This window comes from Amphiprion ocellaris, chromosome 20, assembly GCF_022539595.1.
Source record: "Amphiprion ocellaris isolate individual 3 ecotype Okinawa chromosome 20, ASM2253959v1, whole genome shotgun sequence".
Lineage (NCBI taxonomy): Eukaryota > Metazoa > Chordata > Actinopteri > Pomacentridae > Amphiprion > Amphiprion ocellaris.
In genome coordinates, this window is record NC_072785.1 from 29,310,547 (window position 1) to 29,327,021 (window position 16,475).

At 37.2% G+C, this 16,475-nt stretch overlaps 1 protein-coding gene across 6 annotated transcripts in view; it reads left to right on the plus strand.

The window, feature by feature from the left end:
- The window catches only part of klc1a (kinesin light chain 1a), a 94,423-nt gene that overhangs the window by 32,682 nt on the left and 45,266 nt on the right, over nucleotides 1-16,475 (plus strand). For all 6 annotated transcript variants that reach the window (XM_055005528.1, XM_055005523.1, XM_055005524.1 and 3 more), the window contains exons 5-7: nucleotides 1,455-1,683; nucleotides 4,987-5,074; nucleotides 12,247-12,348. In XM_055005528.1, the coding sequence (XP_054861503.1) occupies nucleotides 1,455-1,683; nucleotides 4,987-5,074; nucleotides 12,247-12,348 (419 nt within the window). The remainder of the gene's footprint in view (nucleotides 1-1,454; nucleotides 1,684-4,986; nucleotides 5,075-12,246; nucleotides 12,349-16,475) is intronic.

Sequence of the window (16,475 nt, forward strand, 5' to 3'; positions counted from 1 at the left end):
TCGTGGCTGATAAACTGATAAACCACCTCCAGTAAAACACAGAGAACACCTGCTTCTTATCAGTCAAATTAAAATAATGTACACCCTTTTTTTGTTTAATCACATATGTCAGCTTCTGTCATCAAGTGGAGATTCTGTTCATGGAGTTGAAAACTTCAGAAAAGTTTAAGGTTTTGTGAAAAAGGTTGTGTAAAATGCTTGCAAAAACATTTTAGCTTCTTAAATGTGAATATTTCAATTTTTATTCCTCCTCTGTGACAATAAAGTAAATATGTTTGGGTTTTGGCCAAAGCAAGATATTTCAGGACGTCATCTTTGACTTTAAAATAGTTGATTTAGTGTAATTTTTTTCGGGAAAAATATCTAAATATTGTGATTTTAGTTTCTTCCATGTGAAAATTTGTTGATTTCTTTCCTCTGTGACAGTAATTTGACAAATGTAGATATTTGAAGCCTCTTTGGCTTTAACACTGTTGGTTTAGATTAATTTTTTAGTGGTTTAGTGGTAATTTTTTTGGTGGTAGTGTAGGTCATTCCAGTGTACAATAAGAAAAGTTTTAACTTGCATTTTTCATGAAAAATGAGAGAATTATGGTCATTGAACCATGATCTGTTAGATGTGAAGAACACCGCTGCCCTAAATATTGATTGAAATTGTTAGTAAGGGAATTAATAATGAGATAGAAACAATCTTGATTGGGATTTTTTGGATAATTAAACATGCCTGAGAAACTAACCTAACAAGTTTGTTAAAGAAAACATGCCACTGCTTGGTTTTAGGAAGATTAATTTACATTTAAAAAAAATAAAATTTCTACATAAGAACTACCAAAGCTTCCTTATAAAAAAAAAGTACTACGACTCTATGTTATAGACAATGCAGTTTTCCTGGTCAAACTACGATGCATCCCATAATACTGATACTCAGAGTGGATTATAAAATTGATTGGACGTGTTTTGAGAAATTCTGGACAAATTTTAAGTCAGTTTGGACATGTTTGGGGCAAACTTTTGGCCTTTTTGTTCATTTTGTGTCATATTTGGGGAATTTTGCATGTTTTGTTTTTGCATTTAATTTTGGTCGTTTTGCGACACTTTTTGAATAATTTTGTGACTTGAATCTCCCTCGGGATTAATAAAGTATCTATCTATCTGTTTATCTATCTATCTATCTGTCTATTTATCTGTCCATCCATCCGTCCGTCTATCTATCTAATTTTAGAAGGAAAAACACATTTGTTCTATTGTTTTACATGTTTGCAAACTTTGACACAAAATCTCCACAAAAATACAAAAAATTATCAAAAGTACCACTAAGGATGGTTTTGTCTGAGATTTCTTAACACTTGTAGGTAAAAATACATTAAATATTCCAATTGGCTGCAGTACATTTCACTAATTTATCAGCTGAATGTGATGTAATTAACGTTCCTGTGTTTCTTTTCCGTCTCCAGTCCAGCCGGCTCATGGCAGCGCTGCAGCAGCCGCCGCCCAGCAGGGAGGCTACGAGATCCCGGCCCGCCTGAGGACCCTCCACAACCTGGTGATCCAGTACGCCTCCCAGGGCCGCTACGAGGTGGCCGTGCCCCTCTGCAAACAGGCCCTGGAGGACCTGGAGAAGACCTCCGGACACGACCACCCAGACGTGGCCACCATGCTGAACATCCTGGCCCTGGTTTACAGGTAATAACCCTGAGCCGTTATTTATTCATGTGTCAATGTGGTTTCTAAGGAGATCTAATGATTTTCTGTTTGGAGTTGATGAATTATGTTTTAGCTCCTGGGTTTAGGTTAGTCCAGCATGTTAAGTATATTAGCCCTGATGTATTTTTCATAGTCAAGGCTCATATTTTTTTTTTTTTTTTAAGTTATTTTTTTTGGCTTTTATTAGATAGGCGCAGTGAGAGAGAGACAGGAAACAGGGGGGGGAGAAGACATGCAGCAAAGGGCCGCGAGCGGGAATCGAACCCGGGCCGCTGCGTCGGGGACCAGCCCCTGTACATGGGTCGCCTGCTCAACGCGCTGAGCTATACGGGCGCCCCCAAGGCTCATATTTAATTAAAATATTTGCTGAAAATATTTGCACTCTGCTCTGGCTCATTAATCCTCAGAGTCCCCTACTGCTATGGCTGTTATACAAGCCTTTCCAGGAATTAAAAAGCTCCTTAGTACTTTATTTCTTATCAGTGTTTGGTAGATAAGGAATGTTTTCAACCTGAGCACGATTTAAGGATGGCTCAGATGTGTTACATACATAACATGAATAAAGAAACAATGTGCAAAAGAACGTAAAGAGACGTCAATAAGGTGCCAAAAATGCTGGTATTGACAAAAAAATGTGCAAAAATAGTTGTTTTTTTTTTTTTAACAATAAAATAGAGTATTATACAAGTACAAAATACAATAAAGCAGTATTATTACTGTACAATAAGGGCTTATGTAGGGCTGGGCGATATGGGCAAAAAAAAAAAATCTCTGATTTTTTTCACAAAAAATCCCGATTCACGATTTATCCGATTTTTTTTTTTTTACCCCCTACCTAATCTCTGTACGCTGGAGTCCAGTCTACTTAATGCAAATGAGCTGCAGCCCTGTCCAGGTAAACACACCTGATCACAGCTGGAAATGCGCTGCATGTGGCTGCTGGTCTGGTTGCGGTGCGTTTCCAGCTGTGATCAGGTGTGTTTACCTGGAGAGGGCTGCAGCTCATTTGCATAAAGTAGACTGACTTCTACTTTATGCAAATTGGATGCGGCGTGTGGAGATTCCACGCATCGTGAAACTGTCCTCAAACTTCTAAACTAGGTGTCAGTGACCTAAAACGAGGACAGATTCAGCTGCTGCACAGATTATTTCTCGCCTCAAATGCTTTCAGAAATACTTTTCGCTGACGTGTTTCTTGAAATAAAAGGGAAAGTTTGCGGCCGAGCCGCTGTGTTTATCCGACTTGTCTGCAGGACTGTCCAGCTGAAAGCTCGGTCATGTGACCACGTAGCGTCCTGCTGTTGCTCAGTGCTGTCATGTGACCATGTTGTGGTCCGCTAGTGACCGCCCACCGTCCGTGTGATTTTCAGATGTGGTGTGTTGCTGTGCGGGAAAATAGCATCTAGTGAACACGAGCCTTTAGATCTGCACCACTCGCCGCCATGTTGTTTGTGTATCAAGCGCGGGGGGGAGGGGGGCGCACTCTGAACTACGGGAGCCCAGCGGGAAGGCGTTGGTGGCGGATGTTGATGAGAAAATCGATTTTCATTAAAACAAATCGACATTAAGTACAAAGTCGAATTAATCGATAAAATTGATTTATTTGGATTTATCTCTTTAATGTTCTGTCGACTTGTCTTAGAGTATTGAAGCTCTTTTGCTACCTGTCGCCACTTCTTAGTGTGTATATCACCCAGCAAAGTGATGGTTGAGGTGGAATTTACCAACCTTCTCTGATTTATATGGTAATGGCCTATAAAATGTCAGCCTTATCATTTTAAACTGAAATATTTCAGTTTGAGACTTTTTGCCAAATTCCCAGAAAATTGAGTCATACAGGTGTGCATCGTTTTTGTAAAAAAATGAAAATAATGTGAAATACCTATAAAATAATGACATTTTTAGCAAATTTACATACGTGGTAACTTTATGGTCAAAAACACATGGTGAAAGAGAATTATTATTTTTAAAAATGCAGATTTTTCATGTGGACATTATTTTATATATATATACTATTTTTTACACACACACACACACACACACACACACACACACACACACACACACATACACACACACACACACACACACACATACATATATATATATATATATATATATATATATATATATATATATTAAAAAAATATTTTACACAGATATATTTTTATATTTTTTTTACAGTAAATATGTAAATTCTGAAATATTTCTATGATTTTATTAGTTATCTGTAATTTCACAAAACAGGAAAAATCTGGAAAACAGTTCTCCCTTTTTTTCCTTAATATAACATTTTTTTTTCTCGCAAATAACAGAAAATATCTCTAAAATAATTCTATTTTTGCTGCCTTAAATACAGTAAAGGAATTGTACAATCTGACACCGTAAATTAACAACAGCAGCAATAGATTACCATTTGTATAAATACAGATTTTAGACGGTGTAATCATTATTTTTGAGTTTATTTACAATTTTGACCTGTTTCTTTTCATGTAAATTAAGACTTTCTTATGATTTTACTGGTAATTAACTGTAATTTCACAAAACGGGGACAATGTGTGAAGTAACAGTTACTACTTTTCAGTCCTTAATATACAGTACATCATTTGCCTTTCAAAAATCAGGACATATCTGTGAAATAATGATATTTTTGCTGATTTGCTGAGTATCACAAGAGTACAAAATACAATTAAACCGTACTATTAATGTAGAAAAAGTTATGTTGGGGAAATAGAACTACTAATAATGAGCCTGAGTGATGAGTTGACTTAAACACCTTCACATCCCACATTTTTTCCTCTTTTTCTCCTGAGAGAAAATGTGATAATATCCGTACATGTAGTCTTTTTGTCCCCTGAGAGCTCAGGGTTGCAGGGTTTGGGTAACTCCCTCTCAGCGATGCGTGACCGGCCTCCAGATCAGAGCCAGGAGAAGCCAAACAGACCGAAGATTTACAGTAGAGCTGGGCGAGTGTTAACTCCTCGGCCCAAGTAGACGAGAACAAAAGATCGGCACACAAGAGCCGGACAAGTGTCTTAAAGGATTGTCGCCGCGTTCTTTTTTCCCCCGACACAAATCTCAGCAGCTGAATAGTGAACTTTCTGAAGCAGTGAGAGTCTGTGTCGGCTCGTTGTCGACCGACTGGTGCATTGATGGTGGGAACCGCTGCAGAGCTGTTTCCAACCTGAAAGTAACGAGCCGGTGGTGGAAGACGTCGGGATGGTTTATGCTCCTCGTGCTTCATCCTGTCCATCTGTGTGTGTTTGCTTCTGTCTGTCTCAGGGATCAGAACAAATACAAGGAGGCGGCCAACCTGCTGAATGATGCTCTGGCTATCAGGGAGAAGACTCTGGGTCGGGACCATCCAGCTGTGAGTACATCTGGCTCTAAGTTATGCTGCATTTTGCTGCTACACCAGAAAACAAGAAACCATTTAACCCGTTAACCCTCCTGTTGTCTTCATTTACGGGCACCCAAAAAATGTTGTTTCTTTGTCTGAAAAAAGTCCAGAAATTCAGCAAAAATATTCTCCAAATTTGTGAAAATTTGCAAAACCTTCAGGAAGAAAACGCCAATAATTACCTAAAAGTTTCCCTTAAGAGTTTTTTTTTTTTAAAATCCCCCAAATTTAGCAAGAAATTTCTTGTAAATATTTTCAAAAAATCAGTAAAAACCTTGCAAAAAAATCCTAAAAATATCTAAAGTGATTACATATATATCCATAAAGCTTCTGATATTTTCCTTAAGAACATTCACAAAAAATCAACCAAAATCCAGTGAAATTCGCTGGATTTTGGTTCATTTTTTGTGAATGTTCTTAAAGAAACATTTTTAATATTTCTTTTTTTCCATCAAAAGATGCTCAAAGATTTCCCAAAAAATGTTGAAAATGTGGACATCAGAAATTTCACTGCTAAAATATATTTTTTTTTCCCCTTTTTCAAACCTTAAAACTGGTCAGTTTTGACCCGCAGGACGACACAAGGGATAACAGATGAGATAACGTTTACATTCCCCTAATGCCAGTTTGTGCATATTCAATACGCATCTAGGAACCCTCTGCAAGCACTGGTTTCTCGTAGGACCAGTTGAAGTGGGACCTACATTATTATATATCTGTTATTCTTATTATATATTAGAGATGTCTGATAATATTGGCTCACTGATATTATAGGCCTGATATCGGCAGAAAAATGTATTATCGGTCAATATTGTTATCGTTTTTTTTTCCTATCATGAAAACTGACAAATTTTTGCCGGCATTTACGCGTGCAAATGATGACATCATCAAACTGCATCATGAAGCATGTAAACAGGTGTGGCTGCAGTAACAAGCTTGCTCTGCCTGACTAACAGTATGTCTGTGGTTTGGGATTATTTCCACGCCAACATATCAAGGATTCAGAGATATTTATTGCCATTGCATCTCTGCAACGAAAGTTTGCTGGCACTTCCAAAAAAACAAAAACAACATAATAGAACAAGCAACGCAAAGAGAGTTTATGTTTATCTCAGGACATCCCAGGGGATTTGAGTGGCGGCAAAGGGTTCAAAGAAGTTTCTCCTTTGCTATACTCAGCACTGGCCATCTCAAGTTCTAGTTCAGCATCATAGATGAAACGTGGGACCTTCTGAGTGTGTTGTTTTGAACTGCAATTTGAAATCAGTTAATTATTCAGCCCTAGTACAAACTTTTCTTGCTGTAACAGTATATTTTTTATGTTCTTATAAAGTTAGACTTGTGATTTAATGAGGATACGGTGCACAGAGAACAGATAAATAGAAGAATGTGGCTCATTTGCTTGATTTTTGTTTCTTATGCGACATAAGGATGTTATTATTGATTAGATGGAGGATACTATGATCAATGAGAAGCTTCCTCCAGATGGTCTGAGTCATTCTGTCTGTGCAATTTAAAATCTGTCTTTGGAACTAATCACGACATCATCCGTCATCATTAACGGCGGCAGAATGTTTCAGCTCGAGCGTGAAGTAATCAAATGAGCCGTTTTTCTCAGTTTATCTGTTTTCCGTGCTCTGGTTCCTCATTTAAATATAAACCATCAAGCTTAAACATGAAATTTTTTATGTTTTAATGTCATATTGATCTGTTTTTCCTCTTTTGGCATATCAGCGATTCACTTTTGTAGTTTTTCTTGCTTTGGACAGTTGGACAATATCCTTTGTGACGCTGGTATAATTGGATTTATTTGGATTGCGGAGACGTCTTATGATTATTTTCAAGGGCAGACTGTCCTTGTAGTCAGATGTAAGAGAATAAAATTAATTTTAAAGCTCACAAAAACCTCAAACAGCACTGTAGATATAGCTTTCTTATTTTATTTGTGAGATTTAGACGAGAAGAACAATACGTCACACATATGTGCTGCTAATATGAAGCTGCAGCCAGTTAGCTTAGCTTAGCATAAAGGTAGAAAACAGCATGATTCACTCCAAACATAACAACATGTCTAAAGCTCATCTCTAAAGCTGTTTAATCTGCAATGTGCAAAAATGACAATAGGTAACCTAATTTAGCTCCTTTTAGAAGAAACTAAGCTAGCAGTTTTAATCTTTACACCAAGCTAGGCCATTATTTTTGATTTTATGTCCGGACATGAGGGTGTTACTGAGCTTCTCATCTCGCTCACGTCATAAAAGTAAATAAAAATAACTCAGAAAACGTTGAGCTTTAATATGAGGTATAAAATAACCGTGGCTTCCTGACTGTCATCGTTAAACACTTTAATGCCATCCAGGCCCGACAGCAGAAAAAGGCAATAAGAGTTGTTTACCTTGTTAGCGACTGAGCCTTCCAATCTGATTTTTATTTTCACACCTTCATTACCGTCTCCTCTCCACCACACGGCTGTTTTTGGCGACTCCAGTGTCCCATTTGCCCCCCAGCAATCGATAAAATTCATTTAAAGATATTTTCCCAGCTGCCCCTCACGTAGCACATATAATAACAGAGACATTTATCATTATTAAAGACCGTGAAGTAGGAAGTTAGAGCTAGAGTTGAGCTTCTTTGTTGTTGTTTTTCCAAGCAAGTGGGTTCATAAATGTCTATTTTCATCTTAAATGTCGTTTTTTCAGTTTCAGAGAAAGTTGTGTGGGACATATATGCATTTTTTTTGACAGAAACAGAAACACTTTACAAAGTTGAAGAATTAAAACATTTCAAACTACCATTAGGTAATTTAAAATGACCAAAAAGTTGTTTAAGATAAAATAGTTGCTAATAATGTGAACGTGATACTATAAAGACATCGAACAACAACTGGTTATCTTTGTTAATGCTTTTGTTGAAACCCTGTTTTAACAAAACCAGATTAAATACAGACAAACCTAATTAATGCACAGAGTACCATGTATATTTTAAATTGCAGCATAGAGTTCATCTGTTCTCAGATTCATTAACCTCAGTGTGGACTAACTGTGTTAACCTCAGCAGGCATCCACTGTCTGGACCTCCATCATGCTTCTCTTTGTGAAAACGAGGTTAGCTCTTCTCCATCCTCCATCCTCTGCCACCAGACCCTCTGTCTTTTCCACAAGGAAGTGATTGTGATCAGTGATTCATCGTTAAATAGAAATCACATTTTAAATTATATATATTGTCTGAAACTGATTCACAGTCTCCAGATTTTTCTTCTTCCTTCTTTATTTCATATTTTCATCTTCTTCTCTATGTTTTTAATGTTCAGAATTGATGCAAAAATTCAAATGGTTCCAAATAATCCTGGTTCCAGCCAGGTATTGGGTTATTTATAAATCAGGTGTTATCTTGCAGCACTGACATCGTTGGTTGGTTCATTGTTGGTTGGTTCATTGGTGGTTGGTTTGTTGCTGGTTGGTTCGTTGCTGGTTGGTTCGTTGCTGGTTGGTTCGTTGCTGGTTGGTTCGTTGTTGGTTGGTTCATTGTTGGTTAGTTCATTGTTGATTGGTTCATTGTTGGTTAGTTGTTGAATGGTTCATTGTTGGTTGGATCATCGTTGGTTGGTTGTTTCATTGTTGATTAGTTCATTGTTGCTTGGTTCATTATTGGTTGGTTCATTGTTGGTTGGATCATTGTTGGTTAGTTCATTGCTGGTTGGTTCAATATTGGTTGGTTTGTTGGTGATTGATTCATTGTTGGTTGGTTCATTTTTGGTTGGTTCATTATTGGTTGGTCCATTGGTGGTTGGTTCATTGTTGGTTGTACATGTACCAACACACTTATCTTGTGGTTACATATCAGCAGAGTTCATGGTCTGGACTGGTTCCAGTTTGACTGCATGGCCTAATGTGGGCCTTGACTTGGTGACTCCTGGTTGTAAAAACTGTTTCCTGGGTTGGTAAATATATGGTGGTAAATTTACCCAACACCCTGTAATGTAGTTGCTGCTCAGATTTGATGAAAGATCACCGCTTTTTGAAGAAACAGTGCCAGCAAAAAGACCTCGATTGCATTCTAAATTGCATACTTTTGGTTTTTACTTTAAGTACTGTGGCCCTCATAAAGTATGTACTGTTTCATGCAGTATGTATGCAACCTACCTAGGATGGTACTACTTTGTCATAATAATGTGCCTTAAACTTTCACTGGCTCAAATGTGATTTTATTTGCGTGAGACACCCTGATGCAGTGACAAAAACATGGTGTTTTACACACTGAGATCTGACTAAATGTAGCTGAACGTCCAGGTATTTTTGGCAAACCACATTTGACACCCTCCTCTGATTATAAAATGTAATGAAGCAGAGTTAAATCAGCCTGAAACTTGTGTTATCTGAGCCTGGCATCAAAAACACCGTCCTCGTGGAAACCCCTGGGATCCCCAGCTGTGTGTTTGTGACTCCGTCTGTGCATAAAAAGGTTTATTCGAGCCGTTTAACATCGCATTTTATTTAGCTGTTTAACCCAGCTGTGCAACGACTCACATTTTGTGAGCATCAGTTCAGCTCTGAATGTCTTTAGAAAGTATAATTTACTCTGACTTGGACACCCGACTGTGCTGATCGTGTTTTGGGCTAAAAGCACAGTAAAAATGCTTCTGACAGAATATTGAGGCAAAGTCTTTGTAGGAAAGTCTTGCCATTCTGATAGCACCTCTTTGGCATTTATTTTAGCTAACAAGACCAGGTTTTCATCTAAATGAATGCAGATTGAGTCACAACTGCAATTTTAATGATCAAAAGTTATAAATATGATTTTTAAAAAATAGAAAAAAAGTGAGAATTTTGGAGACTTTTCCCAAAATAAGGTTTAAAAAGTGGCTCTCTCAACAGGTTTTACTTCTATTATTCACATTTTCACCACCCTGAGCTCGCATTAGTGCAACAACACGACTGACTGGATTTTTTCCAGTCCAGCTGTTATAAAGCAAACAATTTTTGGGAGATGTGACCAGACATGTCCCATGCAATCTCCGTCTTTGTTATTAGGAAACTCTCCCATAGATTTCTGTTGTAATTCTTTTGAATCTCTACTTTAGTTGATGATGTTCTGCTTTCACCAAGCAGTAAACACAGACAGTTAAAGGTGCAGGATCAGGATTGTTTAACTATGTTTAGGAATTAACGTTGTGAGGCAAATGCTGCGTGTCTTTTGTAATCTATGAATAATTAAAGGAGGTATGCGTCTGATTTTAATCCTGCTGTCACTTTGAAGGATGAGCAGCTCCAGTGTGATGTTGACAGAAGCTTAAGGCAAAGTCTTTGTAGGCAAATCTCACCAATCCTCAACCATCTCTGTGATTCCCCCTGCCGGCCTTTAAAACTGCAATTTTAATTGTCACTGCGAGATATAAACTGCATTTATAGAATCGCCACTCAAATCTGATTTAAAAATGCTTAAAAACCCCAGTTACTTTGCTCCAAAATAAGGTTTAAAAGATGTCTCTGACTGAGGCTTCTGCTGCTGATGTACAGGATCAGGTTTGTTTAACTCAGTTGAGTAATTAATGTTATTAGCTGCATGTTAAGTGCCTTTTGTAGTCTATGAATAAGTAAAGGAGGTATGTGTTGACTCTGAAGCCATCTTTGTAATGCCTCGGGCAGTTATTTCAGGCAAGGAGAGACTCATCACTGCAGTTTTAATGGTCTCTGGAACATAAACTCTATATATATTAAATCACCACTCAAATGTGATTAAAAATCCTTCAAATGTTTGTTAACTTTGTCCCAAAATACTAGTCATCGTGGTAATGTCCCAGTCTGTTTGTTATGGTGGATAAAGACTCGAAGCTGTAATTTTAATGGCATAAAAGCCGTATATATTGACTCACCTCTCATATCTGATTTAAAAAATACCAAAAAAGTTTGCTAACTATGCTCCAAAATATGGTTAAAAAAGGGTTTTTCTCTGGGTATGCTTTGGCTATACACGCACACAGTGTTGCAACAACGTGATTGGTTGGATATTTCCTGGTTTGACTGCTATAAAGCATGATTGGGACAGGTTAAAGACCTTTTATTTTCTAATGATGGCTTTAATTAGGAAAGGAGGTATGTGCTGACTCTTTAACCATCTTGGTAACGCCTCCGTCAGTCTTTTCTGGTGGATAAAGACTCAAAACTGCAATTTTATTGGTTACCGGACATAAAAACTGCATATATTGAAGCACCACTTAAATCTGATTGAAAAAATGCATAATAGTTTTGGTAACTTTGCTCCAAAATGTGGTTTAAAAATGTTTTTTCTACACAGGTTAGACTTTCATTATGCACATGCAGAGTGTGTCAACACTATGCTTGCATGTGATTGGCTGGATGTTTCCCGGTTCGACTGGTATAAAACATTTGAGTGGCTTTTTGGCGCTTTGGGTTAGGAAAGTCTTCCTTTGATTTACATTTAGGATTCATTAAGTGGTTGTTGCTGATTTCACCAAGCTGGTAGGACAGACAGCTACAGGCTTGTTTAACCATGTTGAGGAATTACTAAGAAGAGGGAATCTTTTGTAATCTATGAATAAGTAAAAGAGGTATGCGTCTGATTCTTATCACCATTGTTCTGGACTCAACAAAGCAACCACAGAAGGTTTTAATCACACTACAGACTCGATCGAGTTGGTAGTGTGATTATTCTCATCTGCTGATTTATGTCTTGGACACATGAAAGATATGATAGTTGTCTTCTAGGTTTTATTCTATTTTGAGGCTATGTAGTATAATTTTCACCTTTTAGAGTGATTTTTTTTGTGGAGATTGTGAAGGAAAAGTGAAAAGATTTAAAGAATGTGCCTCCTCCTGTCCTTCCTCCCTCCATCACTGCTCTCTTCCTGAACTATCTCCCCCTTCCTCCCTCCTCTTCCTCCCACTCCCCCACATGGCCGCCAGACTCCAGTGTGATTCAGAGATCAGAGCTGACCTCCTCGCCAAGATTCATCACTCAGGATCAAATTTCACAGCCCCACTGCAATCACTTCCTGTTTCCTACTGTTTCAATGACTCACTCACCGGATCAATGAGACGTCCTGTGGTTTCACCTGCTGAGCACGTGGTGAAGAGGGTTTATAAAACGACGCATCGTAACCAACGTGTTTGTGTCTCCGTCAGGTTGCTGCCACCCTAAACAACCTGGCCGTCCTGTACGGGAAGAGAGGAAAGTACAAGGAAGCCGAGCCTCTGTGCAAGAGAGCGCTGGAGATCAGAGAAAAGGTGGGTCAGAGATCATCAGACACATCAGGAACAGATGGAGTTAAACTGAAAAGACTGTAGAGGTGTGAAGGTACGCAGAAATCAGTTTGGTGGGTTTTCTGCACAGCAAAAGCACAAAATACAAGATGTTTAATTACCTCTTTACAATCATCAGAGGTTGATAGATGTGCGTTTTCTAGCATTATCAATTATTTCCAGTTCTAATTAATCTATTATTTTCTTGATTAATCAGTTAATTTTTTGCTACATAAAATGTCCAAAAAATTATGAAAAATGTGCTTCCCAAAGCCCAAGATCTTAAATGACTTGTTCTGTCAGTTTAGGATCACAAAAGGGTAAATAAACCAGAAATATTTAAGAAGCTGCAATCAAAAAATTTAGACTTTTTTCCCCTAAATAATAACCCAAACTCCTTTATTTAATCAGTGACAACTAATAGTTTAATCGTAGTTGCTCTAGTTTTTCCATTGTTATAATTCAAGTGGATTAAGAATTAAATATTTGAAACTGATAAATATTTGCTGCAAAAATAAAATTTAAAAATGAAACCAGAAACATTGTTGACATTTAAAAAGAAAAAAAAAAGACGTCTTTACAAAATAACTTTTCAACATTTCTTCTTTAAACTACCTCTCCTTTAAAAAAAAAAAAAAAATCTAAATAAATATAAATAAAATATAAAATCTATTTAAGTGCAGCATTTAGAGAATTAACGGTGCTTCACATTAGCAGCTTTCAGATTCACACTTGGACTGTGAAAAACAAATATTCTGTCAATATTCTCTCAAATTAAAAATGTAAATATCCAATTAAATATCTTTTAATGTGCAGCACTTAAAAAATTAACTTGAACGACACCATGCTGAACTGAGAAGCCCACACTGAAAGTTTTGGTAAAAATGCTCCTCTAGAAGTACGACTTAGCAGCTGATCAAAGCTGTTTCTACTCCTCAGATAATAGATGTCTTTTTTTTCTCTTATCAGGCTTAAAACTTTCAATATCAATCTAAAGTTTATCCTCAGACCAACTCTGTGTCCTACTTGCATAGAAGAGCTCTGATTTCACTCAGAATGTTCTCATGAGTCACTAAAGACAGAAGGATGAAGAGCAGAAACAGAAAAATGAGTCAGATAAGGAGAAATATTCAGACACCGGAATGTATTTGACCATTTGCCCCCTTCAGTTTCTCAAAGTTCACATTGAATTTTAAGTTTCACAGAGAAGTTCAGAAAGTAAGATTCTCAGCTTTAGTCAGGCATTATTTGGACTTGATAGATGTATTTTTTCCAGGGCTGCAACATTTTCTTTGTTGAACAATCTGTCAATTATTTTCTGCATTAATCGATGAGGTGTTTGGTCCAGGAAATGGTGAAAGAGCCAAAAACAACAAATGTCTGTTTACTGCCAGAGAGGAGAATGAGAAAACCGCAAAATGACAACCTAGAGACACAAAATGACACAAACCAGACAAAAAACCAGCAAGACGAATGCAGCATGGCTCAGAAACAGTGAACAGAGCAGCAAGTTGTTGGAAGATACATTCAGCATGGTGAAACATCTTTCTACAGATGATGAGCAGAGACTCAAAACTGGAATAAAAATTGTCATTTCGAACCGATTTTGAAATAGTTTTAAGTAATTTTGGACAGTTTTAATGTCATTTAAGACATTTTTTGAGTCATTTTGAACAATTTTTTTGTTTCTTTGGACATGTTTCAAATTACTTTGTACAGTTTTAGATCGATAGGAGAATCAAAGCTACTGGATGAACAAAATAAATGCCGCATGGCTCAGAAACAGTGAACAGAGGAGCAAGTTGTTGGAAGATACATTCAGCATGGTGAAACATCGTTCTACTGATGATGAGCAGAGTAGAGAGGAAATAAAAGCAGTTTTTGGAGACAATAAAAATGTAAAAACGGCCAATATCTATAGTATGTAGAGCCTCAGTTTTTCTAGTGTTGGTAACGTTCACATTTATTAAGCTGGAATCAGAGAATTTAGTCTTTAAAAATGAATTCAAACTGATTATTCAGTCAACAAAAGATGTCAGTAATTAATTAAATAGTTGATCGATTAACTGTTGCTGCTGGTTTTTTCAGGGCCGATGTCGATTAGTATTCAAGCTATCGGAGCCATTTTAAAATATTGTTTTTTATTGTATTGGTTAAAAACTAAGAACATACTAATAATTAGAAAAATATTGAATATCAGAGCCACTAATCGGTGACCCATAATCAGTCATTGAGGATTGTTAGCTTTAAGCAGCTTGTGAAGTAGCTGACACTTTTGTTGTTGCTGTGCAGGACTTTTTACACTCTAATCTGCAGCTAATTGCATCCCTTGTGACTGCATCTTACATTAACGTATAAATACACACCGCTGAAGCCATTGTTTACCCTGGAGGTTAAGGGGTGTAAGTATTAGCATAAAATACTGTAAAAAACAACATTTTATACAGAAATATACTGTATTTTTTAAGTGTGTGCACCTAAATGCATCAGAAAACATAATCATAGGGTTATTTAACACATATACATTGTTTTGATTCTTGCTTCACTCTCTGTTGTTCGCCTCTATATCCAGTTTGAACTTCATTCTTCAGTCTCATCTCCTCATTTGATGCTTACAGCAGCGCCGCTCAGCAGTCCTGAAAGTGCAGGAGACACTTTCGGTTGTAGCTCTCGCCTTTGAACAAACCCTCCTTCTCCGTCCTCCGAGAGCGAAGGCGTCAGCTTCGGTTAAGCTGAGCGATTTCATTTCTTTATGCTGCTTAAAGTGCGATGATAATGCTCTCGCTTAAGCTGTGAGACTCGACTCTCTGAGCTTTCCAGCGCAGGCAGCGTGGCGTAATGTTGCTCCGGCAGAGCTGCTGAATCAGAGGGATGTTTTCTTCACGCAGTTCTGCCTTTTTTTTAATAGAAACTCAGGAATATTCTGCTGCTGACTGAGCTCGGTGGGTATCAGGGAAATCTGTAATCTGGTATCAAAACTTTTAACAGCTCCGATGGTTTATTTGAGGGGAAATTAAAACTAGAAATAAAAGCAGTGTGTTTGTACATTTCTGCCTTGCAGAGTTAATTTCTCTGATGCTGATGTAAGACATTTACTTCAAGCAGTTTCTGATGCATTTCTCCTCCCTGTGGGTTCATTTTTCACTGCAATATAAAGTCCTGCATCTCTGTGGAAACAGGACAACCATGACGAAGGTGAAAGAACTCAGAAATGTCTGCTGTGCAAAATAATACAGTTATAATGTCATAAAATCATTAAAAAAACAATGATCATTGAATGTATGTAATTATTTCACAAAAACTGAGGAAAAATGCAATCAACATGCACAGCATTTTTCCAAGTGACCACAAATGTCATCAATCCTGGAAAAATGCAGCTTTACATGCTACAGATATTTGACTATTTACATTCTGACAACTTCTTCAAACTCTGTACTCTGCTAATTAGCTGTAGAAAGATGTTTCACCATGCTGAATGTATCTTCATGTGTCCGTTAGTCACAACTGAATCAGTTATAGCTTCTCAGCTGCACTGACAAGCTCGGAAATTTTTGTAATTGTTTCATTTTGTCACATTTCTAAATGAAACATGTAGAATAAAGTCTAAAGTTTGGTAAAATATCTTGATTTTAAGTTTAGATTTGGTTAATTTTCCCAAAAGAGCTGCACCCCACACGGGATAAATTTAAGAACCATCCCAAACTTGAAAATATAATGTTTTTTAAAAATATTTCTGCAATTAGTGGCTAATAAATGTTGTCCTTTTTGGCATTTTTTTTGTTGGTTTTTCAAAAGATAACCTGTGAACAGGTTTTAGAGATGGAGAGGGTTTATTCATGAAATTCTGGACATCGTACAGTGAAGAGCTGTAGGAACGGCTCTTCTTCAAGGCTACCAAAGTGTGGATTGAATTGAATTTGTTGGCAACAGAAGAAAATATGTAATAACATCAGCCTTGTCCTTGTCAGATAAAGAGCGAAAAAGATAAATGTTGAAGGTTAAACGCAGACTTCAGAGCTGTTATCCGTCTTTCAAACTGTTTCCTCATAACTCTGTTAAATCAGTAGGAGCAGATACACAGTATGTAACTGACTGTAGAGCAGCAAATATTA